At 41.1% G+C, this 26,886-nt stretch overlaps 1 protein-coding gene across 1 annotated transcript in view; it reads left to right on the forward strand.

Annotated features, from left to right (window-relative positions):
- Positions 1-26,886, forward strand: part of cdh23 (cadherin-related 23) — a 626,035-nt gene that overhangs the window by 409,118 nt on the left and 190,031 nt on the right. Inside the window, exons 18-19 of the mRNA XM_061961466.1 lie at positions 6,842-6,969; positions 18,601-18,673. Of these exons, the coding sequence (XP_061817450.1) occupies positions 6,842-6,969; positions 18,601-18,673 (201 nt within the window). The remainder of the gene's footprint in view (positions 1-6,841; positions 6,970-18,600; positions 18,674-26,886) is intronic.

Consider the following 26,886-nt stretch of genomic DNA (forward strand, 5'->3'; position numbering starts at 1 on the left):
TTTTGGAATTGGATTGCATTGTTATGGTATTGCTGTGTATTGTTTTGTTGGATTGATTAAAAAAAACAACAAATAAAAATAAAATTTTTACAAATAAATAAATAAAAATAAAAAAAATAGATTTTTTTTAAATGAGAATCGATTCTGAATCGCACAACGTGAGAATCGCGATTTGAATTTCAATCGATTTTTCCCACACCCCTAATATATATATATATATATATATATATATACACAGTATATGTATTAGCGTTGTACAGTATACCGGTACTAATAAAGTACCAGGGTACTAATGAATTTAAAACGGTATTATGTTGCCTCTAAAAAAATACCGGTTTCTTTTGTATTTGTTTTTTTTACGGGCATGACGGTGCAAAGTCGTGACATTGCTGTTTTTATGAACAGAGAGCATGTTTGACAACGCACACGCCTGGAGTACTTACAAGCAGACATGGTGTGTAGACAGAAAAGGGAGAATGGACGCATTTTGGCATAGAAAACTAACGATAAAGGTGAAACTATAACACTAAAACGCCGCTCAGCAAGAGGGGCTTTAAAACATGGCTAGCTAGTTAGCGGCTAACGTCCATCCGCAGTCGGCAGTGTTCAAGCGACTTCTAAATCATTATACGTCGCCTCCATGGCAACAAATAAAGTAAGTTTCTTACAAATATCATCCATGCAGGACAAGGAATAGCTAAACATGATTCACTACACACTGTTGCAGGATACAATAACTCACTGCTAACAACAAGCTGGCGCTCCTCAATGTAAACAAATGTCATGGGTGGATCTACACCTGACATCCACTGTAACGATACCATGTACAAGAGCTTTATGTGGTTGATACTACAATGATTACATCAACATTTGTTTACCGTCAAACAATCGTTTTCCCTCTTTTTTAAATGTATAATATGTTTATAAACGTAGCAAACACGTCCCTGGACACACGAGGAGTTTAAATATGACCAATGACCCTGTAACTACTTGGTATCGTATGGATATCCAAATTTGTGGTATCATCTAAAACTAGTGCAAAACATCTAAACAACAGAATAATACGTGTTTATTACATTTTAACAGAAGTGTAGATAGAACATGTTAAAACAGAAAACAACCAGATATTAACAGTAAATGGACATACAGAGTGCACCCTGGAAATAAATAAATAAATAAATACACATATATATACATATATATTTTTATATATATATACATATATATATATATATATATATATATATATATATATATATATATATATATATATATATATATATGTATATCTATATATATATAACCAAGGTAGATCACCTCAACTTGGTCATTTGATAAGTAGCTTAACTCCTCGATGACGGTTTGGTGAATTTACGAAAGTGAAACAATAAAAAAGGAAATGCCATTGTAAGTTAAGAATACTAACACAGACACTTGTAAACCTGTTAGCCCATTCGCTAATGCAAAATACTCTAGTTTGATTACATTGCGATAGCACATACAAACATGCATGAAAAACTCCCACAGACATCACATTATCAATCAATCAATCAATCAATCTTTATTTATATAGCCCTAAATCACAAGTGTCTCAAAGGGCTGCACAAGCCACAACGACATCCTCGGTACAAAGCCCACATACGGGCAAGGAAAAACTCACCCCAGTGGGACGTCGATGTGAATGACTATGAGAAACCTTGGAGAGGACCGCATATGTGGGTAACCCCCCCCCTCTAGGGGAGACCGAAAGCAATGGATGTCGAGTGGGTCTGACATAATATTGTGAGAGTCCAGTCCATAGTGGATCCAACATAATAATAAGAGTCCAGTCCATAGTGGGGCCAGCAGGACACCATCCCGAGCGGAGACGGGTCAGCAGCGTAGAGATGTTCCCAGCCGATGCACAGGCGAGCGGTCCACCCCGGGTCCCGACTCTGGACAGCCAGCACTTCATCCATGGCCACCGGACCTGTGCCGCCCCCCCCCTCAAGGAAAAGGGGAGCAGAGGAGAAAAGAAAAGAAACGGCAGATCAACTGGTCTAACAGGGGGGCTATTTAAAGGCTAGAGTATACAAATGAGTTTTAAGATGGGACTTAAATGCTTCTACTGAGGTAGGATCTCTAATTGTTACCGGGAGGGCATTCCATAGTACTGGAGCCCGAATAGAAAACGCTCTATAGCCCGCAGACTTTTTTTGGGCTCTGGGAATCACTAATAAGCCGGAGTTCTTTGAACGCAGATTTCTTGCCGGGACATATGGTACAATGCAATCGACAAGATAGGACGGAGCTAGACCGTGTAGTATTTTATACGTAAGTAGTAAAACCTTAAAGTCACTTCTTAAGTGCACAGGAAGCCAGTGCAGGTGAGCCAGTATAGGCGTAATATGATCAAACTTTCTTGTTCTTGTCAAAAGTCTAGCAGCCGCATTTTGTACCAACTGTAATTTTTTAATGCTAGACATAGGGAGACCCGAAAATAATACGTTACAGTAGTCGAGACGAGACGTAACGAACGCATGAATAATGATCTCAGCGTCGCTAGTGGATAAAATAGAACGAATTTTAGCGATATTACGGAGATGAAAGAAGGCCGTTTTAGTAACACTCTTAATGTGTGATTCAAACGAGAGAGTTGGGTCGAAGATAATACCCAGATTCTTTACTGATTCGCCTTGTGTAATTGTTTGGTTGTCAAATGTTAAGGTGGTATTATTAAATAAATTTCGGTGTTTAGCAGGACCGATAATCAGCATTTCCGTTTTCTTGGCGTTGAATTGCAAGAAGTTAGCGGACATCCATTGTTTAATTTCATTAAGACACGCCTCCAGCTGACTACAATCCGGCGTGTTGGTCAGCTTTAGGGGCATGTAGAGTTGGGTGTCATCAGCATAGCAATGAAAGCTAACACCGTATTTGCGTATGATGTCGCCTAGCGGCAGCATGTCAATACTAGAAAGTGCAGGGCCAAGAACCGAACCCTGAGGAACTCCGCACGTTACCTTAACATAGTCCGAGGTCACATTATTATGGGAGACGCATTGCATCCTGTCAGTAAGATAAGAGTTAAACCACGACAAAGCTAAGTCTGACATACCAATACGTGTTTTGATACGCTCTAATAAAATATTATGATCGACGGTATCGAAAGCAGCGCTAAGATCAAGAAGCAGCAACATAGATGACGCATCAGAATCCATCGTTAGCAGTAGATCATTAGTCATTTTTGCGAGGGCTGTCTCCGTAGAGTGATTTGCCCTGAAACCGGATTGAAAAGGTTCACAGAGATTGTTAGACACTAAGTGTTCATTTAGCTGCTGTGCGACAATTTTTTCGAGGATTTTCGAAATAAAGGGAAGGTGGGACACCGGTCGGTAGTTTACCATGAGGTCAGGATCAAGGTTAGGTCTTTTGAGCAGAGGATGAATAACCGCTTTCTTGAATGCTAGGGGAACAGTGCCAGAGGAAAGTGATAAGTTTATAATATTTAGCACTGATGGACCTAATAATACAAAAAGCTCCTTGATAAGTTTCCCAGGAAGTGGGTCAAGTAAACATGTTGTTTGTTTTATCCCACTTACACGCTGTAATAGTTCCTCTAATGTTATTACATCAAACAGAGAGAGACTATTTTGTATTGCAGTATCCGTCGTAGATATAGTTGTATCTGTGTTCATAGAACCCAGTTGTAGCTGGGATGTGTTGTCTTTAATCTCCTTTCTAATGAGTTCAATTTTCTTATTAAAGAAATTCATAAAGTCATCTGCCGAGTGGGTGGAGCTATTGGGAGGAGTCCCTTGTTGGGTTAGCGATGCTACTGTACTAAACAAAAATTTAGGGTCGTTTTTGTTGAGGCGGATGAGATTTGAGTAATATTTAGCTTTAGCTAAGGTAAGCATGCGTTTATACGATATTAAACTATCACTCCATGCTTGATGGAAAACCTCAAGCTTGGTCGCGCGCCATTTGCGTTCCAACTTTCTACATGATAATTTATGAGCTCTGGTTTCCTCTGTAAACCATGGGGTGCGCCTTTTAGGGGCCCTTTTTTGTTTTAGCGGTGCTATACTATCAATGGTTTTGCGCAGGGCATTGTCAAAGTTGTTAGTGAGGTTATCAATAGAGCCGACATAATTTGGGAATGGTGCCATTACCGAAGGCAGTAGGTCAGCAAGAGTCATCGTTGTGGCGGCATTAATGTTGCGGCTGCTATAGCAGTTATTATTATTATTAGTTTGTTGACAATGAGTCAGAACTTCGAATTTTATAAGGTAATGATCGGACATTACTTTAGTATACGGGAGTACCATAACTTTGGAGGTGGTGACACCCCTGACCAGCACTAGATCTATCGTATTGCCGTTGCGATGCGTAGGTTCATTTATTATTTGTGTAAGACCACAGCTATCAATTATAGTCTGGAGCGCCACGCACTGAGGGTCCAATGGGGTATTCATATGGATATTAAAGTCCCCCATTATGATTATATTGTCTGCGTGCGTCACTAGATCAGCAACGAACTCTGAGAATTCATTAATAAAGTCCGAGTAGGGCCCTGGGGGGCGGTAGATAACAGCCATATCGAGAGGCAGCGGTGCGACAGACCTCATAGTAAGCACCTCAAACGATTTGTATTTATTATTTAGGTTAGGGGTAAGGTTAAAGTTTTCATTGTATATTAGTGCGACCCCCCCTCCCCTTTTAAGGGGACGGGCAATATGCGCATTCGTATAGTTAGGAGGAGATGCCTCATTTAGCGCAAAAAATTTGTCTGGTTTGAGCCAGGTTTCGCTAAGACCAATGACGTTAAGATTGTTGTCTCTAATGACCTCATTAACTAATAACGTTTTGGGAGACAATGATCTTATGTTTAAAAAGCCCATATTATAAGTATTGGGCTGTTTTGACGAGTTTTTGTTTAAATTATCCGTAGTAGAAATATTAATAATGTTGCGTTTATTATACGTAGTGCACTTTAAATAGTTTCGACCATATCTAGGAATTGATACGACGGGAATTTTCAGATTGTTTGCTTGATGCTGCGATCGACTGAACGCATCATGATTTGCCACCTCAGTAGAATGCATATCTACCCCGGACACATTCACAACAGAAAACACATTATGTGAGTTGTGTGTTATTCTAAGAAAATTGCTATGCGTACAGGAATTATCCAGCCTGGTGCTGGCTAGTTCTAGCTTAACTGACTCCTCACCCGGACTAGCAGGCTCTGTAATTGCCTGTGATCGGGCTTGCTCTAGTGTAGTTAGTCAAATGTGACTTAAACAGTAGTCTATATTCTTAGACAGGATGATGGCGCCTTCCTGGTTAGGGTGAAGGCCGTCCCTCATCAGCAAGCCTGGTTTGCCCCAGAAAGAGGGCCAATTATCAATAAACGTTAGTCCCTGTTGTCTACAGAAGCTAGCCAGCCACTTGTTAAGCGAGACTAATCTGCTATATCTCTCATCATTGCCTCTCGCAGGCAGGGGGCCAGAGACAATTACTCGATGCCTGGACATCTTTCTAGCGAGATCACAAGTCCTGGCTATGTTTCTCTTTGTAATCTCTGACTGTCTCATTCTAGTGTCATTGGAGCCAACGTGTACAACTATATTCGCATAACTAGTGGTGCGATTAGCCTGTCGTACGTGTTTACTAGGCCTGTTGCGAGTTAGCTCCCTAAGATTAGCCTCTATGTCAGGTGCTCGGGCCCCCGGGATGCACTTAATTGTGGCTGGTTTGCTAAGCTTTATGTTTCGGGTGATGGAGTCCCCTATGACTAAGGTGTGGTGCCCGGTAGACTGGGGTGTAGGACTAGCTAAAGAGCTAAATCTATTATGCGTCTCAACCGGTACACCGTAGCTTGTAGGCCGCTTAGGACTGCTACAGGCTGGGCTAGTTAGCTCGCTACAGCTAACGCTAGCAGATGTGTCCGCAACATCTAAAGTTACGAGATTACTCTGCTCTAACTGGCGGACACGGCCCTCTAGCAGAGCCAGCCTCTCCGTGAGTAAGGTGCAAGACGGGCAGGAAGCCATACTCACGGTGTTTTCTGTCACCGAGTGAAGTTCCTGCTGTCTTCCGAGAAGTCCTGGTCACGGTGTGCAGGAGTAGACTCCTTCTGACCGGCGCCCGGCGACGCCTTTCTCCGCGCTAGCTTCGTTAGCTTAGCAGCTAGCTGCTAGCTAGCTGCGGGAGGGGTGGAGAGACAGAGATCGGGTGATTTGCAAGTTAAATAGTACTACTAAATATGTTGAGAAAGTAATAAAGAAAGCTGCAGAACAATTTAAAAGCACACAAATAGAACGATACTTAGCTTTTTCGAAACAGCGAGCAGTCAGCGAGCAGTTACGCACGGTGAACCCTACCATTAAGTAAGTATCAATTGCTTTAGTTATATTGTAATACTTACAAACGTTGCTTGGGGGGACGAATGACGAGTCCTTTCGAGCAGAAATGCTATGGATGAATATACTTCTGGCACAAAACAGGAAGAACATTGTCAACCTACAGCACCTGCAGTGAGCCAACTCATCCAAAAGATGGCGCCATAGCACAAACAATAACACCCATCTTCCATGTCTCTGTCGGTGTTCTTTGAAAAGTATTCGTTGTATGCAAAACATTATGGCTGTTAGCAAAGAACAATCCTCAAATTAGCTGCACTGTTTTATATAAGCCGCAGGGGTCAAAGCTTTGGAAAATATAAGCGGCTTATAGTCCAGAAAATATGTTAAATTGTTAAACGGGGATGTACAGTGTGTTTGACCTAATTATGTGAGCTGGACACACAAAATGTTGATTCAGACCAATGCAGAAAGTCTTTCTTTCCTCTCGTCAGTTATCAGCGTCACAAGGCCTCTGGACTATGAGAAGGTTCCCGGTGGAACGATCCATTTGACAGTGATGGCCAAAGATGGAGGAAACCCATCGCTTAACAGTACCGTCCCTGTCACAGTGGAGGTGATTGTAAGTATAGCCCTGCTGAATACACACATACAGTACATACCCATCAAAGGCTATGTAGGACTGAAAGGGCACACATGATGTGTCCAGGTAGAGCAAACAGCAGAGGCAGTGGGACCTAAATAGGCGCCAGAATGCTGGCACGGAACCTCAAAAAAACGTTATTAGCCAAAAGAACTAGGGAAAAAACTCGGAAACCAGATCGTACCTGACAAAGACCTAACGAGCATGAGATAAAAAAAGATTTAATTCATACAGACTAATTGTACAAAATAAGGATAGCTAAGGAAGACACCCTGTAAAAGAAGGAGTCGACTGGCTGACAGGAGTTCAGTGGGCGATATCACCAAAATGATTCCCGAGCGTGACGCACGCTGCTGCTCACTGCTCCCCTCACCTCCCAGGGGGATGGGTCAAATGCAGAGGACAAATTTCACCATACCTAGTGCGTGTGTGAGACAATCGTTTGGGACTTTAACATTAACTTTATATCAGAACACAAAGAGGGGACAGGAATAACTATAACCTCACCTATATATGTGATTAACCTTAATAAATGCACTGATTAGAGAACTGGTCCAAAACAGAAGCATACTAATAATACATACAAATTTCCATATTCAGGAAAGGGTGACAATGAATTCCATTCCACCAAATCGTCATTTGCGTCCCCAGTAAAGAAAATATATAAATGCACAATAAAATTAACTGTTCAATATATATTTGTTTACAAAGCAAAGTGCAAACAATGGAAAACTAGCATTTGTAGCAAGCTGCTCCTGCTTCCTAAAATCAAACTTTAACATGAAACGTGATCATTTAAATTCAAACTCATAATTTACATATTTGTGTAACTCCATATCCTAACCAAAACAACCATTTAGTTAAAATTCACGCTTTAGCCATGTCCATGTTTTTTTTTTTACTCAGTCCTGTTACCATAACGATAGTAATACTGGTTATTATCGTTAACTAAAATATTCCACAAGTCACATGGTCCACAGGCAGTTGCATCATTCAGATCCTCCGAACACTGTGGGAGGGACAAAAGTAGGTTCACTCATTTATTTTTCTGTATATTGAATATAATATTTCAAGTAGGGATAGGTAGTGAAATCTGTACTCTTACAGGTACTGACAAATTCCGTCGGTAACCCAAACAAAAGTAACAAAAATGAGTACTGGTGAGTGCCGGTATCGAATACCAGGTCCCATGAATTGGGACCATATTGGTTCAAATGTGAAAACTACTCATCCCTAATTTCATGTAGGAGTGGGTGTAAAGGGTGTTAAAATCTCAGATCAAAGTCCTGTTACCTTACTAAGTTATTTTTAAAGTATTTTTAATTGACTCACTATAATGTGTTTAGTGTCAACATGTTATAAGTCTAAATGCCATTTGGGTATATTTCATTGTTTTGCTTATTCTATGCTAAAAACTCACTCCTGTTACTTTCAGTTCTGTTACTCAAATGAGTCATCTTCGCCATAGGAACCTAACCTACATAAATGTTGCCTGAGATGGGCCAATACCCATTTTAAGTACAAACCCCGTTTCCATATGAGTTGGGAAATTGTGTTAGATGTAAATATAAACGGAATACAATGATTTGCAAATCATTTTCAACCCATATTCAGTTGAATATGCTACAAAGACAACATATTTGATGTTCAAACTGATAAACTTTTTTTTTTTTTTGCAAATAATCATTAACTTTAGAATTTGATGCCAGCAACATGTGACAAAGAAGTTGGGAAAGGTGGCAATGAATACTGATAAAGTTGAGGAATGCTCATCAAACACTTATTTGGAACATCCCACAGGTGTGCAGGCTAATTGGGAACAGGTGGGTGCCATGATTGGGTATAAAAACAGCTTCCCAAAAAATGCTCAGTCTTTCACAAGAAAGGATGGGGCGAGGTACACCCCTTTGTCCACAACTGCGAGAGCAAAAAGTCAAATGGTTTAAGAACAACGTTTCTCAAAGTGCAATTGCAAGAAATGTATGGATTTCAACATCTACGGTCCATAATATCATCAAAAGGTTCAGAGAATCTGGAGAAATCACTCCACGTAAGCGGCATGGCCGGAAACCAACATTGAATGACCGTGACCTTCGATCCCTCAGACGGCACTGTATCAAAAACCGACATCAATCTCTAAAGGATGTCACCACATGGGTTCAGGAACACTTCAGAAAACCACTGTCACTAAATACAGTTTGTCGCTACATCTGTAAGTGCAAGTTAAAGCTCTACTATGCAAAGCGAAAGCCATTTATCAACAACATCCAGAAACGCCGCCGGCTTCTCTGGGCCCGAGATCATCTAAGATGGACTCATGCAAAGTGTAAAAGGGTTCTGTGGTCTGACGAGTCCACATTTCAAATTGTTTTTGGAAATATTCGACATCGTGTCATCCGGACCAAAGGGGAAACGAACCATCCAGACTGTTATCGACGCAAAGTTCAAAAGCCAGCATCTGTGATGGTATGGGGGTGCATTAGTGCCCAAGACATGGGTAACTTACACATCTGTGAAGGCACCATTAATGCTGAAAGGTACATACAGGTTTTGGAACAACATATGCTGCCATCTAAGCGCCGTCTTTTTCATGGACGCCCCTGCTTATTTCAGCAAGACAATGCCAAGCCACATTCAGCACGTGTTACAACAGCATGGCTTCGTAAAAAAAGAGTGCAGGTACTTTCCTGGTCTACCTGCAGTCCAGACCTGTCTCCCATCGAAAATGTGTGGCGCATTATGAAGCGTAAAATACGACAGTGTAGACCCCGGACTGTTGAACGACTGAAGCTCTACATAAAACAAGAATGGGAAAGAATTCCACTTTCAAAGCTTCAACAATTAGTTTCCTCAGTTCACAATCGTTTATTGAGTGTTGTTAAAAGAAAAGGTGATGTTACACAGTGGTGAACATGCCTTTTCCCAACTACTTTGGCACGTGTTGCAGCCATGAAATTCGAAGTTAATTATTTGCAAAAAATAAAATAAAGTTTATGAGTTTGAACATCAAATATCTTGTCTTTGTAGTGCATTCAATTGAATATGGGTTGAAAGGATTTGCAAATCATTGCATTCCGTTTATATTTACATCTAACACAATTTCCCAACTCATATGGAAACGGGGTTTGTAGTTCATATATGCAAATGTACCTATTACATTAATTACATTACGACTTTTCTTGCAGTTAAATAACTGTCTAATGATAATAATAATAATTTACATTGAGAAAATTGCAAAGATTACACAGTCTACCAAGTCAAATTCCTTGTGTGTTAATCATACTTGGCCAATAAAGTTGGTTATTTTTGGATAAAAAAAATAATTGTGTATAGTTTTCCCTGATATTAACATTGCAGAAAATGTGTAAACAGCAACTTTTAACAAAATATTTTCTTATGTTACAAGCTTTTTTATGATAGGCAAGGAAAATAAACATTGGTCTATACTCTACATCAGTGTTTTTCAACCTTTTTTGAGCCTAGGCACATTCTTTTCATTGAAAAAATTCTGAGGCACACCACCAGCAGAAATCATTAAAAAATGAAACTCAGCAGCCGATATTGACAGTAAAAAGTCGTTGTCGCAAGTGTTGGATATGACTTTAAACCATAACCAAGCATGCATCACTATAGCTCTTGTCTCAAAGTAGGTGTACTGTCACGACCTGTCACATCACACTGTGACTTTTTATAAGGTTTTTGGTGTTTTCCTGTGTGTAATGTTTTAGTTATTGTGTTGCGCCCCTATTTTGGTGGCTTTTCCCATTTTATTGGTGTTTTCCTGTAGCAGTTTCATGAACGCTATTCTCTGCCTCTGCTTTGTTTTAGCAATTAAGAATATTTAAGTTGTTGCTATTCTTCTTTGTGGGGACATTGATGATTGTCATGTCATGTTCGTATGTACTTAGTGGACTGTAAGTCTTTGCTGTCGTCCACCATTCTGTTTATGTTTACTTTGTAGCCAGTTCAGTTTTAGTTTCCCTAAGCTTCAATGCCTTTTCTTAGGGGCACTCACCTTTTGTTTATTTTTGGTTTTAGCATTAGATACCTTTTCACCTGCATGCTGCCTCCCACTGTCGTCTGCATATTGGGTTCACGACAAACCATCGTCGTCTCACACGACCTGTTCTCGACATCTACAAAGCAATTAGCTACCGGCTGCCACCTGCTGATATGGAAGAGTATTACATTGTTACGCTGCCGAGCTCTTGACAGCACCGACAGTCAACAACGGCACATTATTTGCACACTAAAATTACTTGTTTGCGAAAAATATTTTTACCCCAAATAGGTGAAATTACATAATCTCCCACGGCACACCAGACTGTATCTCACGGCACACTAGTGTGCCGCGGCACAGTGGTTGAAAAACACTGCTCTACATCCTATATGAGGGACAAGTGCTGTCGAGAAAAGAAAGCAAAATCTTTGCTGCAATGCAAAAACCAACAGGGAGAGATGATCATAATACTCTTCTCCGCCTCTATCGTTCCTTCTCCTTCTCTCCCTTCTTGGTATGCCACAGTGTTGTGACTCACACACACACACACACACACACACACACACACACACACACACACACACACACACACACACACACACCGCTGGTTTATCAGTTGATGGCAACATCAAACAAACACAATGCCCTAGTGCCACATTGAAGCTCCATAGATAATGTTGCCAGTTACTGTTGTTCAAGTGTTAACATTTTTCTGCAGCTTGCAGCTCAAAGTGAAGCTTCACTATGAATAATCACACAATGTGAATGCAATGAGTGAGCAGCTGAAATAAATGTTGTGGGGAAATGTATGTGAAGGTTGATGCTGGTCTATGAGGTGATCTACCTCATATATATGTACCGTATTTTTCGGATTATAAATCGCTCCAGAGTATAAGTCGCACCGGCCAAAAATGCATAATAAAGAAGGAAAAAAACACATATATATGTCGCACTGGAGTATAAGTCACATTTTTGGGGGAAATTTATTTGATAAAATCCAACACCAAGAATAGACATTTGAAAGGCAATTTAAAATAAATAAAGAATAGTGAACAACAGGCTGAATAAGTGTACGTTATATGATGCATAAATAACCAACTGAGAACGTGCCTGGTGTCAGGACTTGATCTTGGGAGTTTGCTTTTCCGGGGTGCAACGGAAAGTTGGCACGGGCGAGACGGGAATTAAGGTACATGGCGGGTTTTAATATATCAATTTAATATATCAAAAAAAAGGGATAAATGAAAGCGCGCACAGTGGCGGATAATAAACTATGAAACCAAAAGACTATAGCAAAAAGTACAAATGAAAAGCACGCACAGTGGCGGAGAATAAACTATGAAAAACAAAAAGATTATAAACATGGAACAAAAACTTACTTGGCTTGGACAAAAAAGGAGCAGCGTGAACATGGCCATGAAACAATGGACAGAGCATAAATGTGGTGTGAGGTCGTCAGAAAGACAAACTGAAAAACACTGAACTTAAATACTACAGACATGTTTAACGAAAACAGGTGCGTGACTCAAGACGTGAAACAGGTGCGTGACGTGACAGGTGAAAACTAATGGCTAACTATGGTGACAAGACAAGGGAGTGAAAAGCCAGAAACTAAACAAAACATGACTTAAAACAAAACATGATGATTACACAGACATGACAGAGCCCCTCCCTTAAGGACAGATACCAGATGTCTATAAAAAAAATAACAAGAGTCATGGGAGGGCGGGAGGGGGACATGGCGGTGGGTCGCCAGACCACGTGTCCCCGTATGCACCGGGGCAGAGTTAGGTGGCGACGGCGAGTGGAACGCCGCTGCAGCAGGCGAGGCGGGCGCCCAGGGAATGGCCACATTCGTGGCCGACTGGGAGGTGGGCGCACTTGGCGTGGCGGGCGCCCAGGGAATGGCCACATTCGTGGCCGACTGGGAGGTGGGCGCACTTGGCGTGGCGGGCGACCAGGTAGCGGCCATATCCGTGGCCGACGAGGAGGCAGGCGCGTCGTCATCGTGGCAGGCGTGGCTTGGCGTGGTGATTCAGGCGGCGAAGCTCGGCGTGGCGCGTCAGGCGGCGAAGCTCGGCGTGGGTCTTGGTCTTGGCATGGCGGGTCTTGGTCTTGGCATGGCGGGTCTTGGTCTTGGCATGGCGGGTCTTGGTCTTGGTCTTGGCATGGCGGGTCTTGGTCTTGGTCTAGGTCTTGGCATGGCGGGTCTTGGTCTTGGTCTTGGCATGGCGGGTCTTGGTCTTGGTCTTGGCATGGCGGGTCTTGGTCTTGGTCTTGGCATGGCGGGTCTTGGTCTAGGTCTTGGCATGGCGGGTCTTGGTCTTGGCATGGCGGGTCTTGGTCTTGGTCTTGGCATGGCGGGTCTTGGTCTTGGCATGGCGGGTCTTGGTCTTGGCATGGTGGCACTTGGCGTCGTGAAGCTGCGACTGGCGGCACTTGGCGTCGTGAAGCTGCGACTGGCGGCACTTGGCGTCGTGAAGCTGCGACTGGCGGCACTTGGCGTCGTGAAGCTGCGACTGGCGGCACTTGGCGTCGTGGAGCTGCGACTGGCGGCACTTGGCGTCGTGGAGCTGCGACTGGCGGCACTTGGCGTCGTGGAGCTGCGACTGGCGGCACTTGGCGTCGTGGAGCTGCGACTGGCGGCACTTGGCGTGGAGGGTCTTGGTCTTGGGCTTGGTGTGGAGGGTCTTGGTCTTGGGCTTGGCGTGGAGGGTCTTGGTCTTGGGCTTGGCGTAGAGGGTCTTGGTCTTGGGCTTGGCGTGGAGGGTCTTGGTCTTGGACTTGGCGTGGAGGGTCTTGGTCTTGGACTTGGCGTGGAGGGTCTTGGTCTTGGACTTGGCGTGGAGGGTCTTGGTCTTGGACTTGGCATGGAGGGTCTTGGTCTTGGACTTGGCGTGGAGGGTCTTGGTCTTGGACTTGGCGTGGAGGGTCTTGGTCTTGGCTAGGCAGTGCTTGGCGGCGTGGAGCTGGTACCGGAGCTTGGCATGATGCGGCTAGGCGTGGTGCGGGTACTGGAGTCTGCCGTGGAACTTGGCGTCGTGGAGCTGGTGCTAGCCTTGGTGCGGCAACAGGTGCAGCGACTGGTGCTAGCTGAGGAGCTAGCCTTGGAGCAGGTGGAGGTGGCCTAGCTGGGGGTTGCGGCTTGGCAGGTCGGAAGACTGGTGAGGGCGGTCGTGCTGGAGGCTGTGGCTTGACGGGTCGGTAGACTGGTGAGGGCGGTCGTGCTGGAGGCTGTGGCTTGACAGGTCGGTAGACTGGTGGTGGGGGCCGTGAGGGAGGCTGTGGCTTGGCATGGTGATGCCGAGCCACACCACCAACACAGCTCCCGACCCCAGCCCCCCCCCCCCCCCTCAAGGGGCGGATACCAGACGCGCTCCCTGGGGTCTGGAACTCTCTGTAGGGGTGGGCGGAGGAGGGCAGAAACTTCCCCATTAAATTGTCCAAATTGTCTTTCTTGTATCTGGGATTGAGTGGGTGAAAAAAAATTGTTTTGTGTCTTGGGTGTGGCTTGAGTCCTGGGGAGCAGGGAATCAAAAGAAAAAGAATTCAGAAAAAAAAAATCCTGGTTTTTGACGTCATCAGGGCGAATCCGGGCTGGCTGCTGCTTGCTTCCGCCCGGAGGGGGAGGGGCATGTGGGAGGGGCATGTGGGAGCGGCGTGTCCTGCAGGCTCGCGGAAGTTCTTCCTGACGTCCTTCGTCTTTGGCGGCGCTTCCGTGGCTGAGGTGACGCTGTGTCGTCCTGGGACCAAATGAAGTCTCTATACTCCATGGAGGAGTAGCGCCGCGTTTCCTCCTCCATCGCGCACAGGACCGCCCAAGAAGCCTCGTCGAAAATGTCCAACTCAGGTGCGGAAAAGCGGGTCTGCTGACGACCTACTGTCAGGACTTGATCTTGGGAGTTTGCTTTTCCGGGGTGCAACGGAAAGTTGGCACGGGCGAGACGGGAATTAAGGTACATGGCGGGTTTTAATATATCAATTTAATATATCAAAAAAAGGGATAAATGAAAGCGCGCACAGTGGCGGATAATAAACTATGAAACCAAAAGACTATAGCAAAAAGTACAAATGAAAAGCACGCACAGTGGCGGAGAATAAACTATGAAAAACAAAAAGATTATAAACATGGAACAAAAACTTACTTGGCTTGGACAAAAAAGGAGCAGCGTGAACATGGCCATGAAACAATGGACAGAGCATAAATGTGGTGTGAGGTCGTCAGAAAGACAAACTGAAAAACACTGAACTTAAATACTACAGACATGATTAACGAAAACAGGTGCGTGACTCAAGACGTGAAACAGGTGCGTGACGTGACAGGTGAAAACTAATGGCTAACTATGGTGACAAGACAAGGGAGTGAAAAGCCAGAAACTAAACAAAACATGACTTAAAACAAAACATGATGATTACACAGACATGACACCTGGTATGTTAACATAAAGTTAAAGTTAAAGTTAAAGTACCAATGATTGTCACACACACACTAGGTGTGGCGAAATTATTCTCTGCATTTGACCCATCACCCTTGATCACCCCCTGGGAGGTGAGGGGAGCAGTGGGCAGCAGCGGTGGCTGCGCCCGGGAATCATTTTGGTGATTTAACCCCCAATTCCAACCCTTGATGCTGAGTGCCAAGCAGGGAGGTAATGGGTCCCATTTTTATAGTCTTTGGTATGACTCGGCCGGGATTTGAACTCCCAACCTACCGATCTCAGGACGGACACTCTAACCACTACATATTATGGTAAGAGTCATTCAAATAACTATAATATATAGAACATGCTATACGTTTACCAAACAATCTGTCACTCCTGATCGATAAATCCCATGAAATCTTCTCCCTCGTTGTCGCTCCTGGTATGGGCCGCTAGCGTCCTTTCTTTCTGCTGCTCGATCGCCCTTTTCTGCTGCATATTTCACTACGCCCAGCTTGTAATCTGCAGTACCGTATTTTTCAGACTATAAATCTACGTTTTTTTCATAGTTTGGCCGTGGGTGCGACGTATACTCCGGAGCGACTTATGTGTGAAATTATTAACATATTACCGTAAAATATCAAATAATATTATTTATCTCATTCGCGTGAGCGACGAAGCAAATGTCCGAAATCGTCACACACACGTCAGCAATCGTCACTCACACGCCAACCAATAAGAATTCGGCGGGGGAGGGTCATGGCAGAAATGCATTGGGGGTTTTGGAATGCTAACTGCTATATGTTATACGCTACTGCCGGAGCTATTAAAATGGATCACATCAACAATCGCGGTAACTTATAAAAACTAAGAAGGACTGAACTAAAATGGCACCGAAAAGGAAATCATATACTGCAGATTACAAGCTGGACATAGTAAAATATGCAGCAGAAAATGGCGATCGAGCAGCAGAAAGAAAGGACGCTAGCGGGGCGCATACCAGGAGCGACAACGAGGAAGAAGATTTCATGGGATTTAGCGATCGGGAGTGACAGATTGTTCTGTAAACGTATAGCATGTTCTATATGTTATAGTTATTTGAATGACTCTTACCATAATATGTTATGTTAACATACCAGGCACGTTCTCAGTTGGTTATTTATGCCTCATATAACGTACACTTATTCAGCCTGTTGTTCACTCTTCTTTATTTAATTTAAATTGCCTTTCAAATGTCTATTCTTGGTGTTGGGTTTTATCAAATAAATGTCTCCCAAAAATGCGACTTATACTCCAGTGCGACGTTTATATGTTTTTTTTCTTCTTTATTGTGCATTTTCGGCCGGTGCGACGTATACTCCAGAGCGACTTATAGTCCGAAAAATACGGTATATGATTTCCTTTTCGGTGCCATTGTTGTTCAGCCCTTCTCAGTTTTTATAAGTTACCGCCGATGTTCAAATGATCCATAGCTACGGCAGCAGCATATAGCATATAGCAGTTAGCGTCCCATGAACCACAATGCACTTCTGCCATGACCCTCCCCCGCCAAATTCTTATTGGTTGACGAGTGTATGACGATTGCTGACGTGTGTGTGACGATTGCTGACGTTTGCTTTGTCTCTTCCGTGAATTAGATAAATAATATTATTTGATATTATACGGTAATGTGTTGATAATTTCACACATGGCCAAATTATGAAAAAAACTGCGATTTATAATCCGAAAAATACGGTATATATATATATATATATATATATATATATATATATATATATATATACATACATGTATATACATATTCATATATATATATATACATATATACACGTACATATAAATACATGCATACACATATAAACACATATAATTACTTTTGTATATGTACAGATTGCTGCAATGCATGCAATGTATATATATATATATATATATATATATATATATATATATATATATATATATATATATATATATATATATATATGTATACTTTTTTTTTCTTTTTTTCATATTGTCTCACATATACTCTCAGTGGAATTTAAGATTTTGGGTTAGGATAATCCTACCAAATTCAGGTGATGATAATATGTTTATAATTTAAAAAAACTAACTTTGAGTGGTTCAATTGCGAAATTAATTTGTAATAAATAATTCATAATCATTTTACTTTGGCGTAGGTGATATTTAAGTTGTGGTGTATTGACTATGCTGTACTTTATGAACTACAAATGATTTAGTTGGCCATGCTATTTTAGATTTTTTTTAAATACAGTTTTTTTCCCATAAGAAGTAATACAAGTCCAGTTAATCTTTCTTACACACCCAACAATTATAAGACACAAAACATTTTATAGAGGATAATAATAATAATAATAATAATAATAATAATATTTTTTATTTTTTTTACAAGCCGTAAACAATGCAAAATAAAAATGGCCGAATGAAATTAATGAGTAATAGGGATGTGAATCTTACAACAACTCCGATTAGATTGCGATTTTTCGGGTGACGTTTCCGAATCAGAATCGATTCGAGGCACTACTATACTATACTACTATACTTGACCTTATCTGTATTTAGTGGTGGGGAAAACCGGGAAAGCCTAAAGAAAACCCACTGAGTCATCGAGAGAACATGAATATATAGAAATATCCAGAAAGAAAGGTCACAATTTCAAGTTTTAAGAGTGGATCAAGCTGGAATTTGACCAGGAACCTTCTTGCTGTGAGGTACAAGTGCCCACCACTAATCTTTCACTACGACACCTACTGGTTTTAACTGTGTCTAGTCTGTATTTAAGAATACACACTTTGATGGATGAGAATGTTGTTTTAGTTAAGACAAACACACTTTAGGCAGCAAAGTGGTACTTTGAATGTTCTCTCTGTGCTCGGGGGAGTTTCCTCACACTATTTGGAAACATGCAAGAAAACATTTTCCGTAGGCATGAATATGTGTAAATGTATTTTTTATACAGTCAACCAATTAATCAAAGTTTATGTATACAGCCCTTAATCACAATGTTCCCTATGATTGACTATTGACCAATCCAGGCTGCAACCCTGAATGAATTGTGTTAATCCAAAAACTAATCAATGATGAAAACCTTAATTCTTTCAGGTTGTTCTTTTCCAGCAATGTTTGTGTGCATATTGACTGAGAGTGTGGTGATGTTTGTACCACCTTCAGGATGAAAACGACAACCCGCCCGAGTTCAGCAAGTCGTCCTACATCGTCAAGATTCTAGAGAATATTAATGCTGGTGAGTCAGGATTTCCTTTTAGACTTCATCATCCGTGTATACAGTATCTCTTTTTAACAAACGCACACATGATGCCGCCTCTATCTTGTGCTTTAGGGTGTTCCTTTTTCAATTCTTTTTTCGAGCCTACTGTATACGGTTGTATTTGTTTAGATTGTCCATGATGGTTTAAATAGTCCAAATGCTGGCTATTGACTATTCAAAGCTAAATCACAGGCTGCTGTATTCATTTTCATGCATGCATTCAGAGAACTCTTTTATCAAAGACGTTAGATTAGCTTCCACTTGCTGGAGGGAAATGAGATATTTGCTTGCCCCCCTTCTGTTTTTCTCTCTCTCGTTGAGCTGCAGCTTCAGCTCTGTCCACTTTTTGTGTCTGAGACACGATTTGAAGGAGCATTGCTGAGCCGCTCGGGCTAGCGCTGAGATTTAGAAGACTGGCCAAAGCTCTCGGGTCTAAGCTGGGGGCCAATGGTCCGGGTTGCAAGGCTGAGCTCTGGGCCAGCCCTGCGGCTTTGTCTAGCTTCTTATCCAGCTGCCTGTCTGTTTATTGATTAGGTCTGTGCTAACTATCACCATAGAAAACATGCTAATAGTCCACTAATTCATGAACCCACTGACTGCCACATAGTAAAGAAGTAGATGAGGCCACATTGTGCTCATGGTATCTTCCCCAGTCTACCCCTTTGTCTTCTTTTTTAGTTTTCATATAATTTAAGATAAAATATTTTTTTATTATTATTGTCCAGTCAGCTGAAAAACAGAGTTTACATAAGTAGAATCTGTAATGTGCTCAAAAGTATGAAATATATAAGGCACAAACAAGCATAAATATACACAACCCAAAACCAGTGTGAAGTTGGCACGTTGTGTAAATCGTAAATAAAAACAGAATACAATGATTTGCAAATCCTTTTCAACCTATATTCAATTGAATACACTGCAAACACAAGATACTTAACTTTCAACTGGTAAGCTTTGTTATTTTTTGCAAACATTAGCTCAGTCCATGAAATGCTGTCATTCACAAACAAGGATGGGGCGAGGGTCACCACTTTGTGAACAAATGCGTGAGCAAATTGTCTAACAGTTTAAGAACAACATTTCTCAACGAGCTATTGCAAGGAATTTAGAGATTTCACCATCTACGGTCCGTAATATCATCAAAAAAATCAGAGAATCTGGAGAAAATGATATTACGGACCTTTTATCCCTCAGGCAGTACTGCATTAAAAACCCACATCAGTGTGTAAAGGATATTCCCACATGGGTTTAGGAACACTTCAGAAAACCACTGTCAGTAACTACAGTTTATCGCAACATCTGTAAGTGCAAGTTAAAACTCTACTATGCAAAGCGAAAGCTAGTTATCAACAACACCCAAAAACGCAGCCGGCTTTGTTGGGCCCGAGCTCATCTAAGATGGATTGATGATACAAAGTGGAAAAGTGTTCTGTGGTCTGACGAGTCCACATTTCAAATTGTTTTTGGAAACTGTGGGCATCGTGTTCTCCGGACCAAAGAGGAAAATAACCACCCGGACTGTCATAGGCGCTAAGTTCAAAAGCCAGCATCTGTGATGGTATGGGGGTGTATTTGTGCCCAAGGCATGGGTAACTTACACATCTGTAAAGGCACCATTAATGCTGAAAGGTAAATACAGGTTTTGAAGCAACATATGTTGCCATCCAAGCAACGTCTTTTTCATAGACGCTCCTGCTTATTTCAGCAAGACAATACCAAGCCGCATTTTGCACGTGCTACAACAGTGTGGCTTCGTAGTAAAAGAGTGCGGGTACTAAACTGGCCCGCCTGTAGTCCAGACCTGTCTCCCATTGAAAATGTGTGGCGCATTATGAAGCGTAAAATACCACAACGCAGACTGTTGAACAACTTAAGCTGTACATCAAGCAGGAATAGGAAATAATTCCACCTGAAAAGCTTAAACAATTGGTCTCCTCAGTTCCCAAACATTTACTGAGTGTTGTATTAAAAGAAAGGCCATGTAACAATGGTAAAAATCAGAGGTGTGGACTCGAGTCAGACTTGAGTCATGAATTTGATGACTTCAGACTCGACTTGACAAAATGTAAAGAGACTTTCAACTCGACTTAGACTTTAACATCAATGACTTGTGACTTCACTTGGACTTGAGCCTTTTGACTTGACATGACTTGCCACTTTCCCCAAAATCCAAAGCTTAAAAAGTTATTTGGGAGCGCTCCGTATTTTTCATTTTCTTCGTCTGTGTCGATCAGCGTGTTGTTCCTGTCAGCTGGTGTGCTGTCAGTACAACAGCCAATCAAATTAGATCTACGTTGTTTGCATCACACAGCATTCATCCAATCAAATTGCAGTAAAACCAATGAGCAAGAGTTGTCCAACAACGTGCCAGTGAGAAACAATTATGTTTAAGTTGGTTTAGTTCGGGTATAAAAACTACGACTTGGTCAACAAAAAACGAATTGCCGTATGCAAATCACGCAGTTCGAATATTACAGACGGAGACGCAACAACTTCCAACTTCGTTCGACATTTGAAGTTGCACAAAGAAGGGTAAGTTTTGAATGTAAGATAACGTTTATTGGCTAAGTAACGTGACTTTTATTTGCTGTGTAGTTAAATCAGTGAGGCTGCAAACTCACTGCTAACGTTATAACCATAGACATCTTATAAGTAGACGCAGCATGGAGCGCTACTGCCTACTGGCGCAGACGAGGCGCGTGGCCGCCATCTTGGAGTGGTGATCCGCTCCACTCAGTGCAATTCATTTGGCAGGAGCAATGAATTGTCAGCGCATTTAATTAATCTTACCTCACTGAATACCACTGATTTTCACCCCTTTTTTTGTCATACGTGTAGCTATGATAACAGACACATGTTTTGGCGTGTTTTATTATTCATAGTTTGCTTAACAGTAATATAATATTCTTATACGCTATAAGTGACCAGACGTCCGAGATCAAAACTGGGAATATAATCCCAGAGAAGGGGGAAAAAAAACGGTAAGATATTTTTAAGTTGAAGAAACAATATGATTAGGTTATATATACATGCGTATATCCTACATAATGTATGAATACATTAGATATCTATATATCTTAGGGACCTATAGACTGTATCTCTGTTGCTTCAGCAGCAGAGAGTTTATTCTGTCTTGACACTTTGTATTGATATTTTCTATTACATTCTTCCCTTAAATGATAATGTTTACAGTGATTGTTTTATATGTATTTTTTTATGTAAGTCGCTTTGGATAAAAGCGTCTGCCAAATACTTAAACATATATAAACACCTGAAAGTCTTTATATCAGCTAAAACCACCAATCTGTTTCACTTGATTCAGAATAAAACCAAATTCTGTTTTACCCAACAATGTTAGTATTTGAATATTGTTACTTGAAGACGTATTCCTGGTTACAATTATACTGTTAAGAAAGAATTGTCTTATACTTTGCCTAAAATGAGAATGCATCATAATCAGTGGCGGCTGGTGAATTTTGTTTTAGGTGGGGCTGAAAGTTTGTAAACCAAACCCCTGTAGGGGCGTCATCCTCCCCCAGAAGATTTCTTTGTGATTTTCACATACAAATATTGAAGATCTTTGCTCTTTCTCAACTCTGTGGTAATATTATTTTCATAAAATACAACCAATAGTACGTTAATGTTAAATCTTACTTGTGGAAAGTAATCCCCCGATTCCTATTTTCAACAGTCCGCTCATTTGAGCAGGAAAACGCTGAACACCATCTTTGTTTTCTACCTGTCAACTGTCAGTTTAGGCTGCTCGCCGGCTCCTCGTCACCACTTCAAGATGGCGGCCAAATTGCTCACGTCACAGCAACCAATGCTGCGTCTACTTATAAGATGTTTATGGTTATAACGTCATTGCAAACACGGCAATCTGTTGCGTCCACTGCAGTTCGCTACCTTATTCATACTTTTTGTCAAGTGATTTTTTTTAAGCACGGTTGCATGAGGTACCTACACATAACGTTACGTTAGTCAATGTATCACACACAGTAACGTAACGTTAGTCAATGTATCACACACAGTAACATTACGTTAGTCAATGTATCACACACAGTAACGTAACGTTAGACGGCAGTCAGCAGCACCGCGTATTTTAGCCACCTACAAAAAGACAAACATAGTCAAATAAAGGTCAGTTAAAATGTATACTATATTAAGAATATGTGTACATATTGCATAGGGCCCTGACATCTAAAAAGTACAACTCTGTTCATTGTTATGTTCATATATGTGTTATGTTTTTCATGTGTACGCACACATCAACACACATACAGTATGAGATGAGATCAATGAGATAAGGTAAGAACAGGACAGAAACTGCTGTGGAACTAGTTACAATGCAATATGCCATGGAAATACAATGTTAACACTTTTGTGCAAATAAGTACAGTTGCACTTGTTTTTTCAAATATGTTTATTCTGTAAAGGAATGAGTTGAATGTTTAAAATGACTGGTTAATAGTGCTATTATGAAGTGCAATGTCAGCACTATCTTTTTCCCTGCAATTTCAAATGCACTTGTTTTAATAAATAAATACAGCGTTTTAAAAGTATACACAATCTGTGTAAATACATTAGTCTGTGGTTAAAACGACTTGAAAGGACTCGAAAGTCAAACTGCAGGACTTGGGACTTGACTTGAGACTTTCCAGTCTTGACTTTGGACTTGACTCGGACTTGCCTGTCTTGACTTGGGACTTGACTCGAGACTTGAGGGCAAAGACTTGAGACTTACTTGTGACTTGCAAAGCAATGACTTGGTCCCACCTCTGGTAAAAATGTCCCTGTGCAAACTTTTTTGCAATGTGTTGCTGCCATTAAATTCCAAGTTAATGATTATTTGCAAAAAAAAACCACATTTCTCAGTTCGAACATTAAATATCTTGTCTTTTCAGTCTATTTAATTGAATATAAGTTGAAAAGGATTTGCAAATCATTGTATTCTGTTTTTATTTACGATTTACACAACGTGCCAATTTCACTGGTTTTGGGTTTTGTATAATACAGAATACCCCTAACTAGGGCTGGGCGTTATGGCCTTTGTTTAATATCTCAATATTTTTAGGCCATATCGCAATACACGATATATATCTCGATATTTTGCCTTAGCTTTGAATGAACACTTGATACATATAATCACAGCAGTATGATGATTCTATGTGTCTACATTAAAACATTCTTGTTCATACTGCATTAATATATGCTCATTTTAAACTTTCATGCAGAGAGGGAAATCACAACTAAGTCAATTTAGCAAAACTGTATTTATTAAACAGTTATTAAGCAGTGGCACAAACATTCATGTCATTTCCAAAACAGAAAGTGCAAGATTGTCAGAGACATTTAAAAACAAGCTATAAGTGCACTTTTGTGCATGATGACACACAAGATATTTCAATAGGTGTCACATAAAAATGAGCTGCATATCAAATAGTATATGTCCTACGGTGTTGATGTGGAAATAGTTGCTTCGGCATTTAGTTGGTGTGGCACCGAACGGAGATGTTGACATGATGTAAAGATATATTCCCGCTTGAAGCCAAACCACCGTCAGACGATGGACCCCGTGCTGTTTTTCTTGGGAATTAATTCTTCCTCCATTTGTTACCAGATTTGCACCTTCTTTCTCTCGTATTACCACTCAAACCACACCGTTAGCTGTTAGCATCACAGCTAACGTTACCATGTCGCTACCTGTCTGCTCCGCGGGAGCGTGTGACGTTGCTCACGTGACAATATGTGACGTGTGTAAGAAGGTGCGCTTGTTTTAAAGTCTCTTTGAGAAGGAGAGACAGGAAAGAGTGAGAAACGCATGCAGTTAAATGCCCCGCAGCTAAAAGCAACTGCCTAAAAACGTATACTCGAATATCACGATATAGTCAATTTATATATCGCACAGAGACAAACCCGCAATATATCGAGTATATCGATATATCGCCCAGCCCTACCCCTAACAACATTTGGATACAACAAGAGCCAAAATACAAAAAAAAGATACAATCGGTAAGTTTTCATTGATTTGAGTTGTTTTTAATCAACTTTGTTTGGTTGCAGGAATTTGCATAACTACCCAATACTTGAGAATTGGTCTTGGTCATTTATAAAGGCCAAATAGAAAGGAAAAAATGTGATACAAGAATACAGTGAAAGATGATGCGTTAACGCATGTGATTAAGTACAAAGTAACATTGTATTAATCATGCATAAACACAGATTTAGGGCTTCAACAATGAATCGATTAAATCGATTTGAAAAAGCTTTGATTCATATTTTGCTGATAAATTGATAACATCTGGACCGCATGGAGTGCCCAGAACTTTAAAAACACGATAGTTTCCGCATAGCCACTGCAACAGAGAGCACATTAGAGCTGGATTGAGTGAAGAGACTGACTGTTGTGTTCACTGACAAATGTTGCTTCAAAATACACCCAGGCGGGACTTTGAATAATGTTGTTACCAAGTTTTGAGCAAATAAATTAGGTGTATTTAAGTAAAATACCTTTTTTTTTAAATTCTGAAAATAAAATTGCATTTCTGTCAAAATAATTAGTTTTTATTAAAAGTTCAAGTAATTTACTGTGATTAAACACGATTCATCAAAAGAAAAAAAAAGAAAACATTTTGACTGCACTAGAAAATATTACCATCATGACAGCTAATTTTAAGCACAAAAAAAGGTGTATTTCTTTATTTCAAATATCGTTGACAAATCTGTCGAAATGTTTGTGAGTTAGCACTTTGCAAGATAATCCGTCCGCCTCCCAGGTGTGGAACATTAAGATGCTGATTAGACACGTGTGCCTTGGGCTGGTCTCAAGTGTGCAGTTTTATTGTCCACGTTAGCCTCACACAGTGATCAGGTCATGGCCTGTGGAAGTTGCTGCATATTGGCAGGAACTGCGACACAAAAACACAAATAAGGATGAGCTGTAATACACTGTGGTATATGTCGATCTAAACCAGACCTGGGCAAAATACAGGCCCCAGGCCGCATACAGCCTGTTAAGATTTTCAATCCAGCTCGCTGGACGTTTCCAAATATTTTTTGAGGACCTCTAACATTGAAACTGTAGCCGCCATAATGATGTGCAGTGCTGTTTTCAAATTATCAAAATTTTTGAACCATAGAAAGTATTTCAATGGTTGGAATCTGCGCTTTTGAATGATATACGGGTTATTATGTTATCACAGCAGCTCCAAGCAGATGAGGCACCACGTAGTGTGGGCGGGTTTTGTTTCCAGAGCAGCCAGCCTAATAAGCAGGGGTCAGGGACAGACGCAGAAGTTTTTCACAACAAAGTTCTGCAGAAAAATTATATTATATATTTCGCTGTGTTTGCGTTTTGCTTGATTGTAAAATATGTCGATCAAGGAGGTGGTGTGAGAAGTAGGAGAGGAGCGACGTTAATATGTTGTTGATATTCAGTGTTTTATTGTACCGTATTTTTCGGACTATAAGTCGCAGTTTTTTTCATAGTTTGGCCGGGCTCCAGTGCGACTTATATATGTTTTTTTCCTTCTTTATTATGCATTTTCGGCACGTGCGACTTATACTCCGGTGCGACTTATACTTCGAAAAATACGGTACATAGTTACAGTTTTATAGTTATTGAAAATCCCACATTCTTTATTTTCATATACATTCTGGTTGTCTCATTGAGTAAAAAATAAATAAAATTCCATTCCGTTTTTTGAGATGATCTGCCGTAACATTTTTAGCATTCTTGCAGACATTATTGTGAGGTTTTGCGTTAGTGTTTCTATAAAAAGGGACCCAAGCACACATATTGTGTACATACATAGAGCCGCCAGATCAAAATGATTGCCCAGGTCTGATCTACAGCTTCCCTAACATTTTCAATGGCTGACATTTCCGGTGTGTTTGCTGGCAATGCAAGCACTGGGATATTTTCAGCTTCCAGGAATTGTCTACAAATCCTTGCAACATGGGGTTGTGCATTATTATGCTGAAAAATGGGGTGATACTCATGGATAAATGGCCCACAGTATACCTGTGCATTCAATATGTCATCACTAAAATGCACCTGCCTATACCATAACCCCACGTTGACATCAGCAAACCGCTCACCCACACAACGCCATGCACTCTGCCTGTTATCGCCCCCACTGTGAAAAGAACATTTTTCCAAAGTCCCAGACGCCATCGATTGTGAACAT

Source organism: Nerophis lumbriciformis, linkage group LG02 (assembly GCF_033978685.3).
Source record: "Nerophis lumbriciformis linkage group LG02, RoL_Nlum_v2.1, whole genome shotgun sequence".
Taxonomy (NCBI): domain Eukaryota; kingdom Metazoa; phylum Chordata; class Actinopteri; order Syngnathiformes; family Syngnathidae; genus Nerophis; species Nerophis lumbriciformis.